Source organism: Eumetopias jubatus, unplaced genomic scaffold, assembly GCF_037043125.1.
Source record: "Eumetopias jubatus isolate StellerSeaLion01/CBP00866 unplaced genomic scaffold, mEumJub1_p1.0 scaffold_8, whole genome shotgun sequence".
NCBI classification, from domain to species: domain Eukaryota; kingdom Metazoa; phylum Chordata; class Mammalia; order Carnivora; family Otariidae; genus Eumetopias; species Eumetopias jubatus.
Genome location: NW_028274814.1, coordinates 90,142,017 through 90,167,027, shown reverse-complemented (window position 1 = coordinate 90,167,027; position 25,011 = coordinate 90,142,017). Strand labels below are relative to the sequence as shown.

Here is a 25,011-nt window from a genome sequence, read left to right as displayed (position 1 = left end):
GCAGCAGCCGCGCCGGCTCTGCCGGCTCGCCGGGTGGGCTCAGTTCCGCTCACGCAGGACTCGAGCGCAGAGGGCGGGGAAGGGACCTGCTGCCGCTGCGGTCGCCCAGCCGCTCCCGGAGCGCGCGGCGTCTCTCCGGGCCCGGCCGGCCCGCTCCATGCCGCTCCGTTGCGGAAGTGTAGCGGGGGGAGGCGGCGGCGGCACGGAGCGCGGGAGGCCGGGGCCCGGCCCCCTGCAGCACTAGGCTCCGGGAGCCGCGCGGCGCGCCCCAGCGGCCCGGCTGCCCGTGCGCCCGGCGCCCGCCGCAGCCTGCATGCCCCGCGCTGCGCCTCGTCGGGCCCCCGCCGCCGCCTCCTGCTCGCACCGCTGCTGCCGGGCGCCGGAGTAATATGCTCACTCGAGTGAAATCTGCCGTGGCCAATTTCATGGGCGGCATCATGGCTGGCAGCTCAGGCTCCGAGCACAGCGGCGGCGGCTGTGGAGGCTCGGACCTGCCCCTGCGCTTCCCCTACGGGCGGCCGGAGTTCCTGGGGCTGTCTCAGGACGAGGTGGAGTGCAGCGCCGACCACATCGCCCGCCCCATCCTCATCCTCAAGGAGACCCGGCGGCTGCCCTGGGCCACTGGCTACGCAGAGTGAGTGTAGCGACACCGGCGGCTCCCTTGCTCTCCTCGCGGCCCTTCCCCGCACGGTTCCAGCCCTCCTCTCCTTCCTCGGCCCCAGGCCCTCCAGGGGCTGCCGGCGTCCAGGCCTTGGCGGGGACCTCTTACACTGGCCGTTCCTCTCTTTTCCCACTCCCCCTTCCCCCATCCCCAAGGACGCAGCGTCTCCCGCCTGGGTATGGGTGGTAGATGGTGGGTGGCAGCACTGACCGTGGGAAAGCTAAGGTTGGACGGGTCCATGAGTCCGGGGGTTGTGACACTTGGAAGAAAGTGCGTAGAACAGCTCTGCTGAAGTTTGAAGCACAGCAGGCAAATCTGGTATCAGCGCCCACCCTCCCAAAAATCTTTGCGCCTCCGCATGAAGTTTGTGGGGTAGAGTTGGGAGGAGCTGTCACTGCGCTTGGGTGGGGGGGGGGCGCGTTCGTGTGCGAGGTTGCACATTTCAGAAGGGCTCAGTTTCTCTGACTTAGCCTAAGACCTCTCTCTTCTCCCTTAGCAGGTAGTAAAACCCTGCGCGTTCGGTAAATGCCAGTACTAGTTCCCCCAATCCACGGGGAGGGGAACTTATTTCGGGTGTCTAACGATAGCATTTTGGTAATCAGCTTTGGCGATTAAGCGAACGTTTGAATGATTTACTATTTCAAGAACTGATTCAGTTAGGTTGATGACCTGGAGTGGAACTGGGAAAGAAGGGAGGATTTTAATGGCCTTACCCCCACCCCGACCCCCAGCTACGCCTCCATTGACTGTTGATGACCATCTTATGAATGGTAGGATAAGTAATGTTTTTCTCCCTACTCAGCGTTATGAAACTGGGAAATTCGGAGGGTGTGATTTAGGAGATCAGAGATCCGGGCTTAACAATGACCCGATGGGTGCACAAGTGCACGCAAAACCCGGGTGCCTAGCACACCTGGCCCTTTTCCTTTAACTCCATCCGCTCTATGATCTTGGCCCTCCCCGATCTGCGAACAGCGTCGCTCGCTGATTGGTTCGCCCGGGAACCAATCGGCTCTCCCGATGCCTGGGCGCTTTGATGCTGACCCTTTTCTGGTGGCCCGGATACCCCCTGGCAGGCATGGTTCCCGAAGCTCCGGGTTCCGGTGCGAGAGACGGCATGGAAGACGCCCTAACTAGAATCTCCCTTTTCACCATATAACCTTTTCTCCATGGGTTTTAATAGAAAACGTGAATAGGGATAGGCGACGGGAGTGTGAAAAATGGTGAGAAGACAAGTGAGAACGCAGGTTGCTAAAAACAATAAAGATTAACACATAATAAAGGACAAGTATGGTAGAGAACATCGTGTGGGGGGAGGTACAAGATAGCGTTGTAACTTCCAGGAGAAAGCCAAAGCAAAAATAAACACCTGTCCTGTCCAAACATACCAAACACCGGTTCTTTAATGAGATTAAAAAAAAAAATGTTTAAAAGGCCCTTTAGACGCGTTGCAAGCAAAACAGCTTTAAAGCATACTCCACTAAGTCCTACAGTTGTGTGGGTGGGGGCCCTTGTGCCTGCCAGAAAACCCGAACTACCTGGCTAGTTGTCACTCCAGTGGGTTTCCCAGGGCAGGGGCATCTGTCTGAGGGACGGAATGACAAGCAGACAAATGGTGAGAAAGTTCTGAGAAGTATGAAGGAAGATATTAAAACACATGTGAAAGCTACTTGGTCGCAATAAAAGGAGGGCCCAAATAGGGAGAAAAGGAAAGGGGAATAAAACAACCGGTTTCAGAATGTTTGGGTCCTCTGGCAGGCACATGATGTGCCAAGGACTGTAAAGAACATAAGGGAATCTGAAATGAGACATGTAGCCGGAGTAGATGGAACTGAGGGGCTCGGCCTCCTCCTAGGTGGGCCTCCATTTCCTTATCTCTAAGAAGTTCACCTTTTCCTAGACCCTGAAGTGAGAAATGTTCAAATTGAAGGTTAGAAAGCCGCTGTTTAATTTTAAAAATCGGTTATAAAAGTAGTACATGATGTGGGAAACGGGGGCAAAACAAAAAATTAAATTTCCTTGCTGCTTATTGCCCACTGACAAGTCCTTGAAACAGGCAGAGTGACCTTCCTCTAGAAACTCAACTGCCCCGATGTTGACACTTTGCTAAGAGCAAGAGGTAATCTTAGGCCAACCCCCCAGGATCCCATAAGTCTACTTTAACATAGAAAAATTCCTTTGGAAATTCCTTTATCTCTATTCCCCAAGATACATGTTAGCAATCATCCCGCAAGCATATGGCCCACAGATACACATCTGAAGGGTCTCATGACTAAGGTTTTATTAGACAGTAATAAATGACCTTTATCTAACAATAGCCGCCCCCCCCCCCGGAAACTTGTTTCCAAAATTCCCTAGAGATTTACACTATCCCTAACCCCCTCCCAACTTGAAAGTACATAATCGCCAACCCTCACAACCCCAATACAACCCTTTCTGCCCATGGGTCCTGCCCCTGTGCTTTAATAAAACCACCTTTTTGCACCGAGGATGTTTCAAAAATTCTTCTATTGGCCATCAGCTCTGGACCCCAGTATTGCCTACATCAGTACATCCTTGTGAATTCAAACAAAGACCTGTACATATACAAATGTAGGAGCCCCTCCCCCCCACACACATATTCCCTAGGGCTTATGACCGTAATTTAGTGTTTCAGTGGTGTCTGCCTTTCTAGACTTACTTGGATGCACTCATAAATACATATCATGTGTTTTTTTTCTTTCCAAAAATAGACTCCTACTAAGTATGTTATTCTATAGCATTTTCAGAAAAACACTATGTCATGGACTTCATTCCAAGTCAATACATAATTCTATGTGTATTGAAATACATTCTTTTAAAATATATGCATAGTACTAGTAATAGCTAACAAAGTTGGTGCTTACTGTTTAGTGCTTTCACTCTATCCAGATTTGTATCATATCATTTGATTCTCAAAACAATCATAAAGTAGACAGTAACATTTGCGTTTTCTATAAAATAGAAATACATATATACATATATATAAGAGGATACAGAGGCACTGAATGGTTATGCAACTTTCCCAGAGTCCTACCACCTTAGCAGAGCCTGTATTTGAACCCAAGCATGATTCCAGAGCCCACACCACCAAACTGCTTTCTTACAGTGTAGTAAACTATGGTGCATTCATCTGTACCCAGGATTAACCACCAATGTTATCTTGCCACAACCCTCTGTCAGAAGTGCTGTACCACTTCCTCAGACCTTGAACTATACTTACTCTTCCTGCAAAAACACATCCTGAATGGTCAAAATGGCTGAAATAGGGAAGCGGAGAGAAAGACTGTAGGGCCAGGATCAGAGGCTGCTATGAGTAATACTGCCCTTTGCTACAGTATCTCCTGGAAGGAGGAATTCCCTTTGTTTTAGAAGGTACCTGAGAGGGATAGAATTGGTAGGAAGATTGCTCAGAGAATGGGGATAAGGGGGATGCTAGTGAGTCAAGACCTGAATCAGAAGTGGTTTGCTTCCCTTTCCAGAAAGGGAGCTACTTTCTGTGCTTTCCCCAGAGGAGGAATTGGCATCACTCGGTGAATGAGGAGTTAGAGGAGAGTTGAATTCTAGTGCTGACCTTTTGGATGGCAGAAAAATTAAGGAGAGATGTTCTATTTTTTAGCCACTTATTGTTAATCCTTTTCAAGAAGAGATTTTTTTAATAGGTTATAGACCTAGAGAATTAGCGTAAGCAAGCCTCACAAGACTCGAGGATCTAGAAACAGAAGACCCTCACTTATTAATTCAGTTTATTGGCATTGTGCTGAGTGGAATTTCCTGGCTCCTCAAAAAGCTTTCTATTGTGGCTGAAGAGTTCAAGGGCTATATGCTAGGTTGTAAGGCTCTGTAAAGCATTACAGTTAATAGATAACATCTACAGAGCTAAAATCTTAAAAAACAAACCTGCATTAGCAAGTTTTATTTTTTAGTTTGGTTTTGAAATTAAGGGTTGAGACTGTTAGAACTGCTTGGAGAGAGGCCATGGAAAACAACAGTCTGACCCAGAGACCCCACAGGGCAGCTACTTCCTTTCTCTGCAACTTTACCCCCCAAGTGGTCCCCATGCTTCTAGGACCTAGAACTTGGTTCAGTTTTTAATGGGTTGGGAGCCCATTTGACTTCCTCTTGCCCAGTTTGTCCAACCTTTCTCTCATCAGTGGTCAGCTGGACTTAGAGATACAAGTGGATATGGGGTTTGTTCCCGAAACTCTGGCAGTGAAAAATACCACAGAACATCTACTAGTCTGTATGAAAGCATCATATTCACGTTTTGGTCAATGATCAATTTTTACTTGTGCAGAAAGAAATAATTACAGCAGAATTTTAGTTAGGTTATAGCTATTCTATGCACTTCTTTTTTTTTCTAGTACTTTTCTTATAAAAGTGACCCAGACATGGGTACAAAAAACAAACAACAAGCACCCAAAAAGCTACTTTTAAGTTCTTTGTGTCTCACAAAGTTCAAAATTGTGATGAAATAACCTCGTTTAAATCCAGCAAATAGCCCACAAGTATTTAGATTTGTTTTGGAATCTGTAGGCTGTTCTGTCTCCCCAGCTATTGGTATTAATTAACAATTACCAATAAATCACATTGGTTGGCTATGCAGTTGTGATGACAGGGAAACCACTATTTCTCTCTTGACCCAAAACTCAGAAATCCGCTGGCTTTTCTTTTTTCCTTCTAAACTCCTCTAGCACACCCACCTCTCTTACACCTCTTAGCAGAGCTCCTTCCTGGGAACTTCCTGTTTAACTTTGGCAATGGAAAAATCTTGAGGTGCTCCACTTCTTGCATAAAGATAAAAAGAAATGGACTGTGGAAGGGGGTGTCTCATTTCACAAAACTCTCCACAGCAATTATTTGCGGATGAGTTAAAAGTTCAAAGTAGCCTAAAACATTTCACCTACCTTTCTGGTAGCTTGCAGAAAGTATTAATTTCCTATTATAAAGCAGGCAGTTAAGCTCTCCTCCCCCTTTTAGAGTTTTTCAAATTTTAACTTTTATTTAAATTCAATTAGTTAATATGTAGTGTACCATTAGTTTCAGATGTAGAGGTCAGTGATTCATCAGTTGCATATAATACCCAGTGCTCATTCCATCACGTGCCCTCCATAATGCCTGTAACCCAGTGACCCCATCCCCCCACCCTCCCTTTTTCAGATTTAACATTATAATGAAGTCTTCCCCTCTGGGATGGAGCTTCTGGGCTGTCCCTTAGGAAACTGGATCAGCTTCCTTCAAAGACTAGTGATGCTTCTGGCAGAGGATTTAACCATTCTGAGCGGTTGTATTACTCCTGCGTTACAGCTCCAGTTGGGTAGGCATCTCTGATACTGTCCCACCACACAGTGTTTCCTGATTATGGTTACAGCAATACCAGTGGATAAATTAAAACTGATTGCATACTAGAATTGTTTTCTAAAAATATTTAAAAAAATTTTTTTAATATTGAGAGAGAACAAGCGGGGAGTAGGAAAGGGAGAAGCACGCTTCCCACAAGCAGGGAGCTGGATGGAGATCATGACCTGAGCCGAAGGCAGACGCTTACCTGACTGAGCCACCCAGGTGCCTCTAAAAATATATTGTTGAAGACAATTTTTTATTGAGATATGATTGACATAGCATTAGTTTCAGGTGTGTAGTAAAAGGATTCCATATATGTATATGTATATATTGTGTATATATATGTATATATTGTGAAATGATCACAATAAATCTGGCTAACACCCATCACCACTCATAAGTTACCGTGTGTGTGTGTGTGTGTGTGTGTGTGTGTGATGAGAGCTTTTAAGATTTAGTCTTGGCAACTTTCAAATATATAGTAAAGTATTATTAACTGTAGTCACCATGCTGTACATTACATCTGCAGGACATATTTTATAACTGAAAATTTGTACCTTTTGACTACCTTAACCCATTTTGCACGCACACACACACACCCAACCATTCACCAATCTGTTCTCTTTATGAATTTGGTTTTTGTTTTAAGATTTACACACACAATTGAGATCATATAGCGTTTGTCTTTGATTTATTTCACCTAACATAATGCGTTTAGGGTCCATCCATGTTGTCACAAACGGCAGGATTTCCTTTTTTATGGCCAAATAATATTCCATGTGTGTATATATCTATATATATCACATGTATTTTATATATATAAGATATATATGTATAGGTATACGTACACGTTTTCTTTATCCATTCATCTATCAGTGGGCACTTAGATTGTTCCCATGTCTTGACTATTGTAAATAATGCTGCAGTGAACGTGAGGGTGCAGGTATCTTTTAGAGTTAGTGTTTTCATTTCCTTTGGATAAATACCTAGAATTGCTGGATCATATGGTAGTTAGATTTTAATTTTTTGAGGAACCTCATATTGTTTCCCCATAGCATACCAATTTACATTCCTACCAACAGAGCACAAGCGTTCCCTTTTTTCCACATCCTAACTAATGCTTGTTATTTCTTGTCCTTTTGATAGTAGCCATTCTAATAGGTGTAAGTTAATATCTCACTGTGGTTTTAGTGACTAATCCCTGAGGATTAGTGATGTTGGGTACTTTTTCATGTTCCTGTTAGCCATCTCTGTGTCTTCTTTGGAAAAACTGTCTGTTTAGATTCTCTGCCCATTTAAAAAATCAGACTTTTTTTGTTACTGAGTTGGATGAGTTTTTTATATATTTTGGATATTAACCCCTTATCAGGTATATGGTTTGTAAATATTTTTCTCCAGTCAGTAGGTTGTCTTTTCATTTTATTTTATTGATGGTTTCCTTTGCTGTGCAGAAGCTTTTTAGTTTGGATAGTCTCACTTGTTTGTTTTTGCTTTTGTTGCCTTTGCTTTTGGTGTCATACCAAAAAATTGTTGCCAAGACCCATGTTAAGGAACTTACACCTATGTTTTCTTCTAGGAATTTTATGTTTTCAGCTAGCATTCAAGTCTTTAATCCATTTTGAGTTAATGTTTGTGTATAGTGTAAGATAGTGGCCCAGTTTCATTCTATTGCATGTGGCTGTCCAGTTTTCCCCATACCACTTATTGAAGAGACTGACCTTTCCCCATTGTTTATTCTTGGCTCCTTCATGATAAATTAATTGGACATGTATATATGCGTTTATTTATGGGCTCTCTGTTCTATTTATGTGTCTGTTTTTATGCCAATACCATGCTATTTTAATTACTATAGCTTTATAATATAGTTTGAAATCAGGAAGCATGATGCCTCCAGTTTTGTTCTTAAAGATTTGGCCATTTGGGGTCTTTTGTGGCTCCATACATATTTTAGGATTGTTCTATTTCTGTGAAAAATGCTATTGGAATTTTGATATAGGGATTACATTGAATATAGATCACTTTGGACTTTTTTTTTTTTAAAGATTTTATTATTTGACAGAGAGAGAGAGAGAGAGAGAGACAGTGAGAGAGGGAACACAAGCAGGGGAATGTGAGAGGGAGAAGCAGGCTTCCTGTTGAGCAGGGAGCCCGATGCAGGGCTCGATCCCAGGACCCTGGGAAGAAGGCAGACGCTTAACGACTGAGCCACCCAGGCGCCCCTCACTTTGGACATTTTAACAGTATTTTTCTAATCCATGAGCGTGGATATGTATTTTCCATTTGTATTTTCATTTTCTTTCATCAATGTCTTATAGTTTTCATTGACAGGTTTTTCACCTCTTTGGTTAGATTTATTTCTAGGTATTTTACCTTTTTTTGGTATAGTTGTAAATGGACTTGTTTTCTTCTCTTTCTGATAGTTGATTGTTAGTAGATAGAAACACAACTATTTTTTGTATATTGATGTATCTTGTAACTTTATTGCATGTGTTTATTCTAACAATTTTTTTAGTGGAGTCTTTAGGGTTTCCTATTTATATCATGTCATCTGCAAATAGTGGCAGTTTTATGTCTTCCTTTGTGATTGGGATGCTCTCCTTTTCTTTTCTTTTCTTTTTTCTTTTCTTTCCATCCTATCCTGTTCTGTCCTTTCCGCCTAACTGTTCTAACTAGGACTTCCAGTACTATGTTGAATAAATGTGGTGAGAGCGGATATTCTTGGCTTGTTCCTGATCTTAGAGGAAGAACTTTTAGGTTAGCACCAGTGAGTATAATGTTGTCAGCTGTGGACTTGTCACAGGTGGCCTTTATTACACGGAGGTACATTCCCTCTCTACCCACTTTGTTGTGAGTTTTCTTTAAATCATAAATGGATGTTGAATATTGTCAAATGCTTTTTCTCATCTATTGAGATGATCATACGGTTTTTATCATTTATTTTGTTACTGTGTATCACATTAATCGATTTGTATGTATTGAACCATTTTGCATCCCTGGAATAAATCCCACTTGATCATGGTGTATGATCCTTTTAATGTGGTGTTGAATTCAGTTAGCTAATATTTTGTTGAGTTTTGCATCTATGTTCATCAGGAATATAGGCCTATAATTTTCTTGTGGTGCCCTTATCTGGTTTTGGTATCAGGGTAATGCTGGCTTTGTAAAATGTGTTTGGAAGCATTCCCTCTTCTGTCATTTGGAAGTTTGAGAAGGAAGGACAAATTACTTTTAAAGGAAGATATATTTTAATTCCAAATGTTTGGTGGTTATAGTTGTCTTTATAGTTTTCTCTGATTTGTCTAATTTGAACAGAGGGTTAATTCCTCTCCCCAACCCTTGAATTTATTTTTGAATTACTTTTCCTCTTTCAGGAAATAAATGCTGTTCACCTACTTCCATTCTTTCATTCAATCAATGAAATCATTGCATTCCTACTATGTGTCAGGTATTGGTCCTATTCTGGGCCCATATTATAAGATATAGTCATTGTCCTCAAGAAAATTTTATGTCAATAGTCTTTCCCCTTTTAGTGTCACCCTTTGAAATTAAAATGAAATCGTGGACTAAGAAGGTTGAAAGAGGCCAGCATTGGGGAAGGGAGGGCAGGGAGGGTGTTTGTTTTATTTTTAATGTTTTAATGCTTCTGGGCAATTTTAAATCTCAGCATTTGGAGCCTTTAAGTTATACGACAGAAGTAAACTATTCTTTCCAGCAAGCACAGTGATTAGCTGTCAAGTTCTCTGTACCTGAAGGTCCCAAGACCTTTATACATACCTGTATAAAGGCATGAGTAAAGAAACGTTTATTCTAACACTTGTTAAAATGGTAAAGAAGACTTTATTCAAAACTATTGCAATAGGGGCATTTTAATAGGGGAAAGAAATTAGACTCAACTTCAAATACAACAAAGACAGCTGGGAATTTATAGCCAATGAGCAGAGTGAGGACATCAGTGGGTGGAAAATTACTAAGAGGAGGCGTAACGGGTAGGGAGATTCTTGCTGAAGGCAGGTCAAGGGCTTAGACATCAAGGTAGGAGAGGAGGATATGAAGGGTGATCAGATTTGACTGCTAAGTGGTGACCTAAAGAACCAAATCTGTTAGCTATTGCCAACATTTCATTAAATGATATTTAAAGCCTAGAAGTGTGGAGGCAAATAATCTCAGCAAGGGAGCAGTTTTTAGTTTTTTTGAAAATGCTATGATATTGCTATTTTTCTAATTTTTCACAAACCCATAAAATTACATATTTTTCCTGCCCTAGAGGATTCCTAAGGCACTTTTCGGTTTTAAACTTTGAGAGTTCCTAGGGTTAGGCTAAGAACCAGTGTCTTTCCTTCTAGGCCAGGGTCTTTCCGGGGGGGCCTACTGTCTTCTTTATTGTGATTATAGTTTTGAGTTATTTTTCCCCAGCACTTTATTATGAAATTTTTCAAACATGCAGAAAAGTTGAAACGATTATACTCTTAGCACCCATATGGCCACTATCCAGATTTTACTATGTACATATTGCTATATTTGCTTAATCACTTGCCTAGTCATCATCAGTCTATTGTTAAGTGTATGTTTCCTTTAGTCCAGTGGCTTTGATTTATGCTATTAAGGTATTTTTCACGGTAAATCAGAAATGAGAATTAGTAGCTATGACAGTCTCAGTTGAGAAAACCACCAAACAATTGGGTCCGCATCCAAGTGAGGGGAGCCAACCCAGATTTAACTTTTATTCCATTGGCACCCTGCAAATGATCCCTCAGTCCATATGCTTGTCATAACTTGGCATTCACATAACTGAGAGCTTTAGATGGGGTCAAATTGAAAATGAGAAATAGATGACCTCTTTGCTGTGCTCCTGCTTAATTAAAGCAGTAGGAAATTTGTTTAAAACTGGAGTCGCTCCTCCTGTCAGCGGGTAGCCAGGCAGGTGAACACTGTGAGGAGTGTCTGTTTTGTAAAGATAAATGTGTTGCCTGAAAATGGCTGCTGATGAATAAAGACACCATTGTGCTGTTTTTCTTCCTTCTGAGGTGGATATTGTCCACTAGGAGGCTTAGGGAAATCGAAGTACCTGCCTAATTGCTTTTCTTCTGGTGTGGTCAGATCACTTGGGTCTTCCGGAATGTGAATCTGTAGTGCTTTTTTTGTTATACTGTTTCTGACTTAGTTTTCTCTAATTAGCTCTAAAATGTAAGTGCTATCTACCCGTATTTTCTCTCTGTGTGGACTTTATGCTTCCTTATTTATGAGCGAGAATAATGATGCCACCAGTTACATCTGTATAGCTCTGGATAACTATTAAGGCCCTGTCATGTACACTTAAATGTAAGCATCTGTTCTCCATGTATAATAAAAGAGGAGAATGAGGCTCAGAGAGAACATAAGTTCCTTCAGAATCTCATGCAGTCCCACGATCCTGGTGACCATCATGGAATCACTGAACCTGATCATTTGCTGTGTGAAGTTATTTGTTAATAAAAAGATATCTTATTCCTATAAACAAAATGTCACAGAACAGTGTAGTATATTTTATTATGTAAAGGAAATTAGTAAGGCTTAATCATCGGGTGGCTTTGAATTCGATAAGGGCATGTTGGCACATCAGGTTTTACATAAAAGGATGCTTTTCAAAGCTTTAAAAGTTAGTTCTCTTCAGTATTAATAGACTTTCTTAGGATAGGCACGTGTCCTGAGAACAGTCCAAATCTTGCCAAATTACCATCTTAACTCTAAAGTGCCTTTTTTCATATCTTTACGTTTTTGAAAATCCTGTAAGTCTTAAATCCAATCTGTACATTTTATGTGGCGGTATTTTTCTAAAGTTAATAAATCCTGTGTTGTACTACGAATAGCTACTTAGAAGTGGGTAGTATACTGAGGAATTCTGAATGATGGGGCACAAATCATGAATCAGGTTTTATAAGAGATAACCGTCTTAAAGTTTACTTTGGGATTCTGTTAGCAAAGCTCTTTACTGAAGCAGAATCACGTTTTAGTGGGAATGTTGCAAGTTAGTGGACTTTGGGGGCCGAGAAGACCACCATCGCCAGTGTAGCATCTATTTGCTGGTCCTCAGCCCCGTGGGCTCCTGCAGGGACTGTCTTGTTTTGTGCATGCATCAGTGACTAGCACAAGCCCGGCCTCATGGAGCCTTGCTGGGTGGGGGGTTTCCTCAGTCCTCACAGGGCCGAGGGGTGGACAGAGAGATCAAATATTTGCCATGCCAAGAGGACCGAAGTGGTTTGTGTACTCTCCTGTCTTTTCAGTCCGTTGACAAATAGACATTTAAGCTATCTAAAAAAGGTGCCTCTTCACCCTATGACCTTTTTTCATATAAGCATAGGAAGAAAAAAACGAGTGATAAATTGATTTTTTTAAAAAATAAAAATGCTGTGGATTATTGAATTACTGCATTTAAGTAGTCCGCTGTGGTGTGCTAGTAGCCATTCTATGCCTTTTTAAATGTTGACAAATTATGTTTAGAACACACAGCTAGCAAAAATAAAAGAAAATGTTGAGTAGGAAGCAAATTTTAAGGTGCAGTGAATATGAATAGTACATAAGAGGATGTGAGGAGTAGGAGGGAACCAAACTGGTATTACTATAGAAAGAACTCCATTAAGAGGATTTTTTTTAGCATAAAAGAGGAAATAACTACAATATTTTGTTGCAAATAAATAGCCTATGAGGATGAACTCTAAAATATATCTTTGGGAAAAACAAAGAGCAATTTTATCAGCCTTTTAGGATGGCATTCACCCTGTAAAGCAGGCTGTAGAGTCAAAGAGCCAGATTACACGGCCTCTTGGCGCCCTGCCCTGTGGTTATTACTAACGGGGCCATGCTGCCCTGTTGTTAGAACCAGGTGTCCAGAGCTGGGCTGGTGATTCAGCGCAGCTGCAAATGGGGAGAAAAGAGTTGGCAACTCGCACTACAGCAGCTGGTGCTTAATTTTTAAAATATCCAGGTGTCAGATGGGAATTACAGGGGCCCATAGTTGAGGCCCTGCCTCTCCCCCTGTCTGCGTGCTCCAGGTTATCCAGTCAGTGCTGGCCCTTCCCTGCCTCGTATACCACCTGAAGCCCTGCCTGGTACTTTCCCACCCTCGGAGGCACCACGGGCTTTCACTGAGCTCTGGGGGAGCTGTGAATTCCCTCCAGTTCTGGCTCCCCACTGTCTCGCTGTCGCAGACCCTTTTGTTTGTTTTTCTTGGATGTCTCCTTTTGTGAAATATATTTTTTTAATTTTTTAATTAATTTATTTTTTTTTAAAGATTTTATTTATTTATTTGAGAGAGAATGAGATAGAGAGCACGAGAGGGAAGAGGGCCAGAGGGAGAAGCAGACTCCCTGCTGAGCAGGGAGCCCGATGTGGGACTCGATCCCGAGACTCCAGGATCATGACCTGAGCCGAAGGCAGTCGCTTAACCAACTGAGCCACCCAGGCACCCTGAAATATTTTTTTTTTTTTAAAGATTTTATTTATTTACTTGACAGGGAGAGACACAGTGAGAGAGGGAACACAAGCAGGGGGAGTGGGAGAGGGAGAAGCAGGCTTCCCGTGAAGCAGGGAGCCCAATGTGGGACTCGATCCCAGAATTCTGGGATCATGACCTGAGCCGAAGGCAGACACTTAACCAACTGAGCCACCCAGGCGCCCCCTTTGTGAAGGATTTTAACCAGACACATCGTATCTTCTAATCAGCAAGAAGGGTGTGTGTGATGATGATCTCATTGAACTGGTAACGTTTCGGCCAAAGCAAAGGATTAACCTTTGGGTTTATGTGTGAGTCCTTATTGCCCACAGTCTATTTTTCATTAGCTTCTTTTTTCCTTTAATACTTAAAATAGTTTAGGTTTCCTCTTGCTACCTTCCCAGATCCTTTAGGAGCCTGGACCACAAGCTGAAACCCTCCCACCAGGCTTGGTTTCTGCACCAGCCCTGGGTTTTCTGCCAGGTGTGCTCAGATTTGTGTCAAGATCGTTTTCTTTGGGATTTCAAATGTGTCACACCTTCCATAAGTATGTCATTTCAAAGTCCCTGATGTCCTTTCCCTTGTTGAAAACTATGTTTTAATAGTTTTCTTGGCTCGCAAAGGGCTGCAAGTTGCCTGAGAGGCCTTATACTTGTCAGCTGCAAGTTTAATTAAACTCGTGCTGAGAATATTATCCTTTTTTTCTAGCAGAGTTTTGACCCTTGGGCGAAAATTTATCTTGCAAAAAATTTTTATCATCCACTGACTATCAGTGAGAAGAATTTAAAAACATTTTTAGCTATTAACCTGTCAAGATGGAGAAAGGCCTTGATTAGTCAGGAACACAGAATTTTTTTAAATGACACTTTTTTTTCTCATTGCAGAATTGATATGCATTCATTGTAGCACTTTCAAATTCTCACAAGTACTATGAAGAATGTAAAAATTATCCATAAATTCTATCACTCGTAATTAACTTCAGTTGATAATTTGTGTATATCTCTAAGTACATTTTGTATTTACAAAATGGGATGATTCTACTTACAGATTAGTAGTTCTTTCACTGCAAATAAATGACTATCCATGTAAACAAATATCATACTCTGTCATCTTTAATCAACACAATACACTGCATTGTATTCCATATATCGTTTTTTTTTTAAGATTTTATTTATTTATTTGACAGAGAGAGACATAGCGAGAGAGGGAACACAAGCAGGGGGAGTGGGAGAGGGAGAAGCAGGCTTCCCCACGGAGCAGGGAGCCCGATGCGGGGCTCAATCCCAGGACCCTGGGATCATGACCTGAGCCAAAGGCAGACGCTTAACGACTGAGCCACCCAGGTGCCCCTCCATATATAGTTTTAATATAGATTTTTTTTTCCCCCCTGGTGGTAACCTTTTTTTTTTTTTTTTTTGAACTGTTAAGAGTCCTGGGATGATTATCCTTTTCAATAAATCTTTGTTAAGCCATAATTTAAAAGGTGATATTTTTCTGGGGAAAATGTTCAAAATGGACTTTCGAGTATTTCTAGTGACATTATTTAATAGTTTGAAAAGATCGGTGTTTTGATTGAAGATTGTATTTGAGAAATGTTATATACTTTATTTTAAAATCCTTTACCAAAGTAGTGTTTTGGTAAGCCAGGCTTACTGATTTAAGAAACAATATTGCTTTTTCATATTTAGGATTGATTTTTAGAAAAATGACCCTTAAGGGCTAGTTTAAGACCCTACTCTGAAGAATTGCACAATGATTCTGTCTTCAGAGCTAAAAGCACTCATTGACTCATGCCTTTGAGAGAGAATCGGTGACACATCTTGGTTTTACTTAATTGCTTTAAATTTTAATGAATAATCTTGAGGGGGTATAGGCATTATCATATACATTTTGATTTCTCTAGTACTTAATGTAGAGTCATATACATCAATCCTCAAATATTATATTGACCTGAAGTAGTGGACATAATCGATATAGTTCCTCTAATTTCAAATGAAGGAAAGATCACCTTCGTTGTATAGGCTAATTTCAAATTATCTGTTCAACTCCTAGGAACACAACAGTTAACACAGTACTTGAAAATTTCAGATACCCATCCTCTCAAATGTTTGTTGGAGGCATCGTATGGTATTCTCTGAATCTGGACTGTCCTGCGGGAAAACAAGGGAAAAACATCTAGCTTTTGGACTCTTAGCTGGAAGTAAGCAGTAAGAATGGATCCTGCTGGAAAAAGTATATTTCTTGGTATAGATGAGTGAGTGGCCAGTAATGGGAAGTCTGTCTGTCTGGATGCTGTGTTCAGAAACCCATTGAGGTTTCTGAACATTATCAGTGCTTTCTCTTCCCTCACCTGCTCAGCCTTTTTTTCTCGACCTTATTTTCTTTACTTTGTAGAATTTTAGGTATATTCATAAGGCGACTGCCCATTAATTCTTTCTCTGTGCACAAGCTAAGGCATTATTGAATTAGGCACAGTCAAATTTAGTTCATTCCTGGATTGGATAATTTATGCTAAACTTTGCAGTTTCCTTTTGAGTCAAAAATTCAGTCTCCCAAGGTAATTGGCCCATTTCCATCTCTAACTCCAAACCAGTAACTTCTTGTGTGTGTGTGTGTGTGTGTGTGTGTGTTTTTAAGATTTTTACTTATTTATTCGACAGAGAGAGAAGCGAGAGAGGGAACACAAGCTGTGGGAGTGGGAGAGGGAGAAGCAGGCTTCCTGCCAAGCAGAGAGCCCGATGTGGGGCTCGATCCCAGGACCCTGGGATCATGACCTGAGCCGAAGGCAGCCACTTAATGACTGAGCCCCCCAGGCGCCCCCAAACCAGTAACTTCTTATTTAAAGTCATGTACATGTTGATATGAACTAGTTAGAATAAAGAAATTCTGTATTAAATTTTAATTTCATTAATTTCTATTTCTACATTGGTATTGGTTCTTCAGCTGAGCCTGAGGAGCTTTTGTTTTTGTCAGCCGTATATAAAAATGATATTGACTGTACTGGAAATTAAAACTGAGAAAACGTGAACATATTTATAATCTCAATTCACTTTTAGTGAAAAATAACCCATTTTCCAAAACAAAAACCAAGTTAGTAAGAATAGTGGTATCCTTCTACACTTGAAAATCTCTTTAGTGGGTGGCTTGATAGAAGACAGTTGGATTCTGACCTGCTTCTGCATTTCATCTTTGGTACCAGAACACTCACAAGTCAACTCCACGGTACTCAGTGAGAGTGAAAAAGGAAAGGAGCACCATAGCATTACGGTGAAAATTGTTTTGACCTCGTGTATCCCTTGAGAGGGTCTGGGAGACTGCAGCCATCCCTGAGAACTGCCCGTGGGGAGTGTAGTCAGCATAACTGTCTTTGTTATTTTTTGAACTGTATTTTACGGAGAGAAACTTAGCCCACTTTTAAAAAGTTAGGGTTGGAATATTGTTCTTCCATGTCTGACATAAATATTTGCACTGATTCTGGAGTCCACTTTTCCATACTCTCTGGTATTTCTTCCAGATGTGCAGAATACTTTGTCTTCTCCGGAGTGCCTGTGTGTCTGGGCTAAGACTGATGGACAATTGAGTGTTGTGAGTGTTACTCTTCTTTAACATAATAAAAACTGTAGGGGCCAGAATGTGCTATAAAATATAAATCTCCAGTAAAATACAAATCTCAGGTCGATGGCTGTTCTGGGATGATTTAATACTAGCATGGCACTGGTTTTTTTGGGGTTTTTTTGCTTCATTTGTTTTCGTATCATTGCTATGCATTTACTGTATACTTCACATAGGCAAAGGAGCAAAAGATACAGAGTTTAACCTTAAGTGGCTCACACTCTTGTTGGGAAGATAAATTCATGAAAAGATGAAAATCTAAGCACAGTCTATGACAGAGGAGTAGCGTGTGCTAGGAGAAGGTTCGTATCTTGAGGAGGCAGCTTGAGGTCGTCTTGGTCCTTCTAACCAGCTTGTGGTTTCAGCAAGCTAGTTCACTTTTTTAGCATTCGGTCGGCTTATTTATAAAGTCAGGTTGTTGTCTCAGTCCTTTCTGGCCCTGAGGTGCTGAGAGAGTAAGTAGTAGCATAACAAGTTGTGTGCACCGATTAGCTAATTTTGAGTGATTTTTTACGTAGGGTACTTGTATACAGTTCATAAGAAGGAATGCTTTTTCATTTGCCTTATTTGCTTTGTCTTAAATCTCTGAAGGATCTTTTGGCTGAATATGCATTTTAGTGAAAGGTGGAAGTGAACTGAAAATGTAATTACGTTTGACTTCATGATACAAACTTCTAAATTTAACACAATGGCAAAACCAAGAATGATATAATGGTAAATAAGCCTCTTGTCTGGGGAGTTGCCTGCCCTCCCCACCCTGGGCAACACTGAAGGAATGAGCACTAACACAGATAATAACATTGTTTCTAGAAACAAAACAAAACAAAACACCTAAATAGCCTATCTTGGATTAAAAGGGACTAAAATTTTAAGGATTTTTCCCTCAAATTCTTTTAGAATAATGATGCAGTTACTGTATCTGTCCAGAAAAGTTATGATTTGAAGTATTTGCAGGAAGAAATGTTTCAAAATTTTATCAGGGAAGCAGGTAAAATTATGGTGGTGAAGATTTCACCATAACTGGTTCCCATTGCATCCAGTCGTGTCTTTTTGGGGCATGATTCAGTTATAACCAAACTATAATTTGTAAAGTATGTAGATGTCTGAGTAGCGTCTATAAAAAGTTTTTTTTTTTAACCTGAAATTGGTTGAAATCTCGATCCTTCCAGAAAAAAAAGGAATGAAGATCACAGCCAGTTTTTAATTTAGTCCTCTGTTAGCCCCATGTTGCCTGAGGGTGGGTGACCCGAGGACATCTCCGAAGTTCTCAGAATTGTGCTGTCGCTTGGTGCAGGGCTAACGTCCTTTGCGTTGGCAGTTAAATTGCTGTGGAAAGCAGCTGTACTTGATGTAGTTTTAATCAGTACTTTGTACTTCTATGTGGCCCTGTGGCTACCGTATCACTCTATTCTGCTCGGCATCCCTGACCTAAGAGTAAAGGACACAGTGTCTTGCTTGAAATTTGGTTTTGAAAACTCATGTAAGTCAAATTATATATATATTTTTAAAGATTTTATTTATTTGACAGAGAGAGACACAGTGAGAGAAGGAACACAAGCAGGGAGAGTGGGAGAGGGAGAAGCAGACTTCCCGCCGAGCAAGGAGCCCGATGTGGGGCTCGATCCCAGGATCCTGGGATCATGACCTGAGCCGAAGGCAGACACTTAATGACTGAGCCACCCAGGTGCCCCAGTCAAATTATATTTTAAAAGCACTGGGGGTGGGGATTGGGGGGGGGCGCCTGGGTGGCTCAGTTGGTTAAGCGACTGCCTTCGGCTCAGGTCATAATCCCAGGATCCTGGGATTGAGCCCTGCATCTGGCTCAGTGGGGTGTCTGCTTCTCCCTCCTGGCCCTCCCCCCTCTCATGCTCTCTCTCTCTCACTCACTCTCTCAAATAAATAAAATCTTTAAAAAAATAAAAAATAAATAAAAGCACTGGGAAGCTTGCTACTTGAAATATATCACTGCCCGGAAATAGTTTCTCCATATTAAGAATAGTTCTGTTAATCAGTCTTGGTTCTTTGTGAGTTGAACTTTATGCTACATTTTTCTGAAGTGGAAGATAACTAGTGGTATGTGCATTTCAAACATTAACGAGCAGCTAGCTAGGTAGCATCAGTAGCTTCTTGAAGGTTATCAAGGATAAGTGGCTAAGGGTGAGTGGTTGGGATTTAGCCTACCTTGGCTTCCTCCCAAAAGTTCTTTTTGATACCCTTCTAGGATCGATTTATTTCACTTTTCACATCTTTATTCATACCAGAACTGCTTGAGCTTCCATTTCTACGTATTCTAATTAAAATGGAACTCTCCAAAACTGCACTCCACTAATTTTTTCCTCACAAAAAAATGTATGCTCTCAGTGTTTGAACTTAAATTACATATCCTTTCCTGAGATACATTTATTTTTACCATATCTCAGGGCTGTGATTTACCTCACCTATAAAGTTAATTGTACAGTTTTATAAGAAACTGATTATTTTATTCCGTAAATATAATTGGTTAGGTACTTATAAATTGAAGGGAAAGCCGTCTTCATTTCATTCCATGTGGTATTCAAGCTTTTTGGAGTATGGTAGAGGACAGACACCAGAAGCAAAACAAAAGATGTTTAGATTGTGTTATGTTAGTAAATAGTTTGATTGTTAAAATTACATTTATTAAAGAAAATCTTGGGGTCCCTGGGTGGTTCAGTTAGTTGAGCGACCAACTCATGATTTCAGGGTTGTGAGATCGAGCCTCACGTTGGGGCTTTGGGCTCTGTGCTCAGTGGGGGGGAGTATGCTGAGATTCTCTCTCCCTCTGCCCCTCCCCACTACTCGTGTGTGCTTGCACATGCACTCGCTCACTCTCAAATAACTCTTTAAAAAAAGAAAATCTCATCAACAATGCCCATTTTGTTGGTGGGAATGCAAGCTCGTGCAGCCACTTTGGAAAACAGTGTGGAGGTTCCTCAAAAAGTTGAAAATAGAGCTACCATATGACCCAACAATGCCCATTTTTAATAAATCATGCTGGATGCAGGTAAAGCAGACTTTCAGCTACCTAGGTAAAAAACAATAAATTAATTTCTGTTTTCAGCCCGCTAATATTTATTAAATTTCCACCAAATATAAGCCTTTCTTTTTTTTTTTAAGATTTTATTTATTTGACAGAGAAAGAGAGAGAAAGAACACAAGCAGGCAGAAAGGCAGGCAGTGGGAGAGAGAGAACCAGTTTCCACTGAGCAGAGAGCCCAACTTGGGGCTCGATCCCAGGACCCTGGGATCATGACCTGAGCTGAAGGCAGATGCTTAACCGACTGAGCCACTCAGGTGCCTCTGAATATAAGCCTTTCCAAGGTTAAAAAATGCATTCACTATCTTTAAAAATTTCACAGGTTAGCGGGGGAGGTGTTATGTCCATAACTATAATACAGTGATCTGCTATGATAAAGGAAGTGATGAAATGCAATGGGAGCCCTGTGAGTCAGAGTGGGGGTTCGGGAGAATGGGAAGGGGGTTAGCAAAGCTGACATTGATGGAACCCTGGAGCGCTAGTGGAGGAGGCATACTAGAGGGACAATAGCGTGAGTAAATACATGGTGGTATGAGAATGACTACTTCTGGGAATTTGAATAATCTTTCATGACTGTAGGAATTCATTTGTAGAGGCTCCTCAGAGAATCCCTCACCTGGAGCCTGGACCCCCTGGCACTAGACAAATAATGATTCTCCCTTCTTATGAAAGAGTGGGTACTGATCAAATTTTGATGCTCTTTAGACCTGCCAAGCATGGCCTCTGGAACCTCTGTGTAAGATTTGTCCTTTCCTTCATTATGGTAAAAGGAAGCGATCTGAATGATGCCTTTGTACTTAGGAGTCCTGTTGGGCTACTCTTTGATATTCTACATTTTGTATTGAGGGGTGGAGGGAAAATGAGAAGGGGCATTGCTTCTCATAGAAGACCTGGTGGAATGAATGGAGGTCTAAGGTGAATTCACAATGGACCACAACTCTTGCTACAGGAAGGGATATAATGAAGAGGGATATATTCCCTCATTTGCTGGTAGGATCGCCTGGATATGTTCTGCAGAAGCTCTGTGCAGTCTGTGCCAGTACCACCTTGTGATTAAATCACCTGTTCTGGAGAGCAGGATGGTAGAGCTCCCGAAGGCATTGCCTTAAGGCACAGGGTTGCAGACACTGCTGATGGGGCCTGCGTTTGACAAGACACAAAGGGCCACCGAAACCCTAAGCCAGTTTTTCTTTTGTCCTGGGATTTTTGATTCATGGCAGTTAAAATCAAAGTAAAACTTATTCCAGGAAGTGTGGGACTTTTTTTTTTTTTTTTAGTGTCAGGCTTAAAGAAAAAAGTGCAGAGAGGCCAGGGACGGGGCTGAAAAGGTAGATGGGGATGGAGATTGTGAAGGCCCTTGTATATCATGATCAGGAACTTTATATGTAAGCAGTGAGCAGTCACAAGGGATTATTTTTTAGTAGGTGTTGGGAATGACATGAGAGTTGTATTTGGGAAAAATAATTGGCAGGCATGGAGAGAAACAGGTGAAGGTGAGGTGTGTGTGCTGTTGCGAGGAAAGGAGGGAATAGCTGGAGGGCTTCTAGATGTCAAGCTGACAGATTGTAGGGACTGATAGGGACTGAAGAGGAGGGAGGTTGGCGATGCTTCCTTTTCTCTCATTCTCTTGCCTGGCCACATGGGAGGCTGACACTTTTCTGCTTCCTTTTCAGCTGGGTGAGCCCAGACGACTAGTTTTGGCCAATGTGTTGTGAGTAGAAGTGAGGTGACCCTTCTAGGCTGAAGCATTTCATTGTCCCTGGAACACCTTCCAGCATTATCTTCCTCTTGTACAATAATGAGGAGGCTCTGTGTCTCAGGTGTTCAGCCAGAGGTTGGGGGGGGCCTCAGTAGTAGAGTTCCTGTTGGGGCCTGGCGGCAGGGGGTAGCCTGTAGAATTGTTCATGTCTTTGTTGATCAACATTTTTGGTATAAAGCCACTAAGATTTGGAGAATGCTTGTTACCACAGCATATTGTAGCCTGTCCTAATATGTGGTGGTACTTTGCAGCATACGTTTGTGGATGGAACCTGCAGTGGAAAAGTGGGTTCCGTTATATATTTAATAGATGCCCCTGGAGAAAAAAAAGCCTGCAGCCATGTTGGGTTAGGGTTAAGCAGGTTTCTTTGCAGGGTTTCTTAGAGCTTTTAATCCACTGAGGTGAATTTTGAAACTCCAACCTGAGGGAGATGATGAATTGCTTCCTAAACCTACCCTGACTACAAACTCATTCATTTCCCTCTCCTTTTTTGGTAAATGCATTTAATAACATTTTGAAGAACACAGTTAAGGAAACAGCAGAACACAAAATCGTAATGGTCTAGGTGTGAACTAATTGTATAAACCAAGAAGAATCCTTGACTGGAAAGGAAGGATTTGAGGGAACATTTGAAGGAAGGATGGACAGGAGTGGACTGACTGGATAGTTAGAGGGAGAGTAAGGAGGTTATATTGTTTCATTTACACCAACTCATTTCCAGTTGGTTTCTTACCAGGCTCCACAGTGCCTTTCCAGACCTTTGTTCCTTTCCTCAAATCATCAATCCTATTCCTGACCACTTTTGTGTTGGCAGAGGGTCTTACCTTCTCTCCTTACTGAATCTCTCTTCAGCACAAGCTCCTTTTCCAGTTCACCTTGGGATGTCTTCAGCGTCATCCCTTTTTAGTCTCTGCTGTCTCAGATGGAGAAATGTTCTGCCAAAAGTGTTAATACCCACCCTCCTGCATCACATACATTCATACCTTGCCTTCCATTTCCTCCATTTGTTACTTGTTTTCCTTTCCATTGCCTACCCTTTGTCTATAGATGTGTTAAGTCATTGCTGTTGGGTCCAACAACGCATTCGTTTTTCCAGTCTGCATCACCTCTTCAGGTTACTAGGCGTACTATTGCTCTCTTTTCTGTAACACCTTTATTTCCTTTCTTAAAGAAACATACATGGAATGCCTACTCTGGGCCAAGAACTCTTCTGAGCACCAGGGACACAAAGACAAGTAAGGTAAGCCTCTTCCAACTGGATGACCCATCCAACGGAACAAGCCACTGAGGTGGGTTGTTCTGGGTGTCCTGACACTGGTGTGGTACAGGGTGTCATCGGGTGTGAAGCAGGAGCACACAGCTAGGCTGGGGATGTCAGAGAAGACTTCCCACAGGAGATGAGGCTGGAGCTGAACCTTCAAGAAGTCAGCCAGCCAGTGGAGGACCTGAGAGAACAAGTTTGGGTACCTGGAAAGTGAGAGTAGGATATGCACTTCAGAAACCGTGGGTGGTCTCCACGCAGGAAGAGGGGACCATCTTCTAATCTAAAGTAGAGGTCACCAGTGACTTTTTAGGTTCAAATGGTCACTTCAGAAATCTGTTCACCCTCCACATCTTCACTAGGGTGGTAACTGTTGCTGTTCCCTCTAGTCCATGAACTCTTGTATCTCTTAACTTCTGGAGAACCCGTCCTTCTTGTTATTTTTCTAGTCATGCTCCCTTTTCTTAGAAATCTCCCTTAAATACTGGTGGTGTTCCCAAGCTTTCCAGGCTCTCCCCCGCCCCTCTTCTCTTCACTCTGTTAGCATTTTGTATACGTGCTGCCGAAGCGAGCACTCTGTTAGTGGTTTCATCTATACCCACTTTCTTTGGAATTTGGATTTATCTTCAGCTTCCCTCTCTCCTGAACTCTGCGTGGTCCCCTCTGCTCTGGTCATCTCTTCATTGTGCCTGCCTATATCGTATGCTTTGCATGAATCTGAATTTGTATTTGTTTGAAATGTGAGTGTAAATTACGGGAGCTGTAGAGGACATGGTAGATATTCTATGCCCATGTATCATTCACAAGCTAATGGTTTTTGACAGTGCCAGGTGGAAGCAGTTGGATAATGCTGAGAGCTCACTGTGCCCAATACCTACGAACAGCTGGGGAACAAATCTGCTTTTAGTTTCCAGAGCTACATTGGTCTGTGAATAAAATTCTGTTACGTTGTTTTTCTGGGAACATAGGTGTGTTCTTGTCCAATTACATCATGGTGGGTTTTTTTTTTTTTTTTTGGTGAGTTGCCATATAATGGGAATAACCCGTGTTTGTCTTGTTATCTTTGTTAAAGCAAGAAATTGAGTTTGTATATTGATTTCGTGTTACTTTCTGTGATGCCATAGGTAGAATGGTTACATTTCTGTCAAACCTCCTGTGGTGGTCACTAATGCCATTCACCACTTACTTCAGTTCTCCTCCTGGGCATATGGCTGTTCACCATCTTCCCCTTTCTTACCCTCTGGCCCTCTAGATTGTGGAGGCTCTGTCCTCACTGTAAAGAAGACATGGAGCCATTATAAAATGGACATGTGGGGTGTGTGAGAAATAAAACTTTGTTATTGCCCAGTAATCTAGCCCGTTTTTGCTAATGCACTTTGCAGATTTTGTAGTATTTGGAAAATTAGTTACTGGTTGTCTGGACTATGAAAGTGGTTCTAAATTTTTTTAATATCGCAGGCAATTGGGACTGTGAAGAAATAATTTTCTGAGTAAATGACTGAGCTCTCTAGCCAGTCCAGTTGGTTTTACTATGTTGTCTGAATTTCTAATTAGAGTCCTCTAATATAATCACCATTTTGTGGCATTATGGGTTCGGGATAGTATTATGAAATAGATGTCATCCTTTCCTTTTTTATTGAAAAAGAGTAACAGGTGAGTTACTCAAAGATTTAATAAGGATAGTCAACAGATATTGCCAGGTGCTGTGGAAGACTGGGATTAAACAGTAACTAAGATAAAACATGGGCCTTCTAGAATTTAATTTAGCAGAGGAGATAAACAAAGTATCAGGAGATACATGCTATTATAGGGGTAGGCCTAGGGTGTTAAGGAT

At 41.7% G+C, this 25,011-nt stretch overlaps 1 protein-coding gene across 1 annotated transcript in view; it reads left to right on the top strand.

Moving 5' to 3' along the window:
- Window positions 1-337: 337 nt before the first annotated feature.
- Window positions 338-25,011, top strand: part of PPM1H (protein phosphatase, Mg2+/Mn2+ dependent 1H) — a 241,547-nt gene continuing 216,873 nt past the window's right edge. The window contains exon 1 of the mRNA XM_028110952.2: window positions 338-634. Coding sequence (XP_027966753.1) covers window positions 390-634 — 245 coding nt within the window. The 5' untranslated portion in view covers window positions 338-389. The remainder of the gene's footprint in view (window positions 635-25,011) is intronic.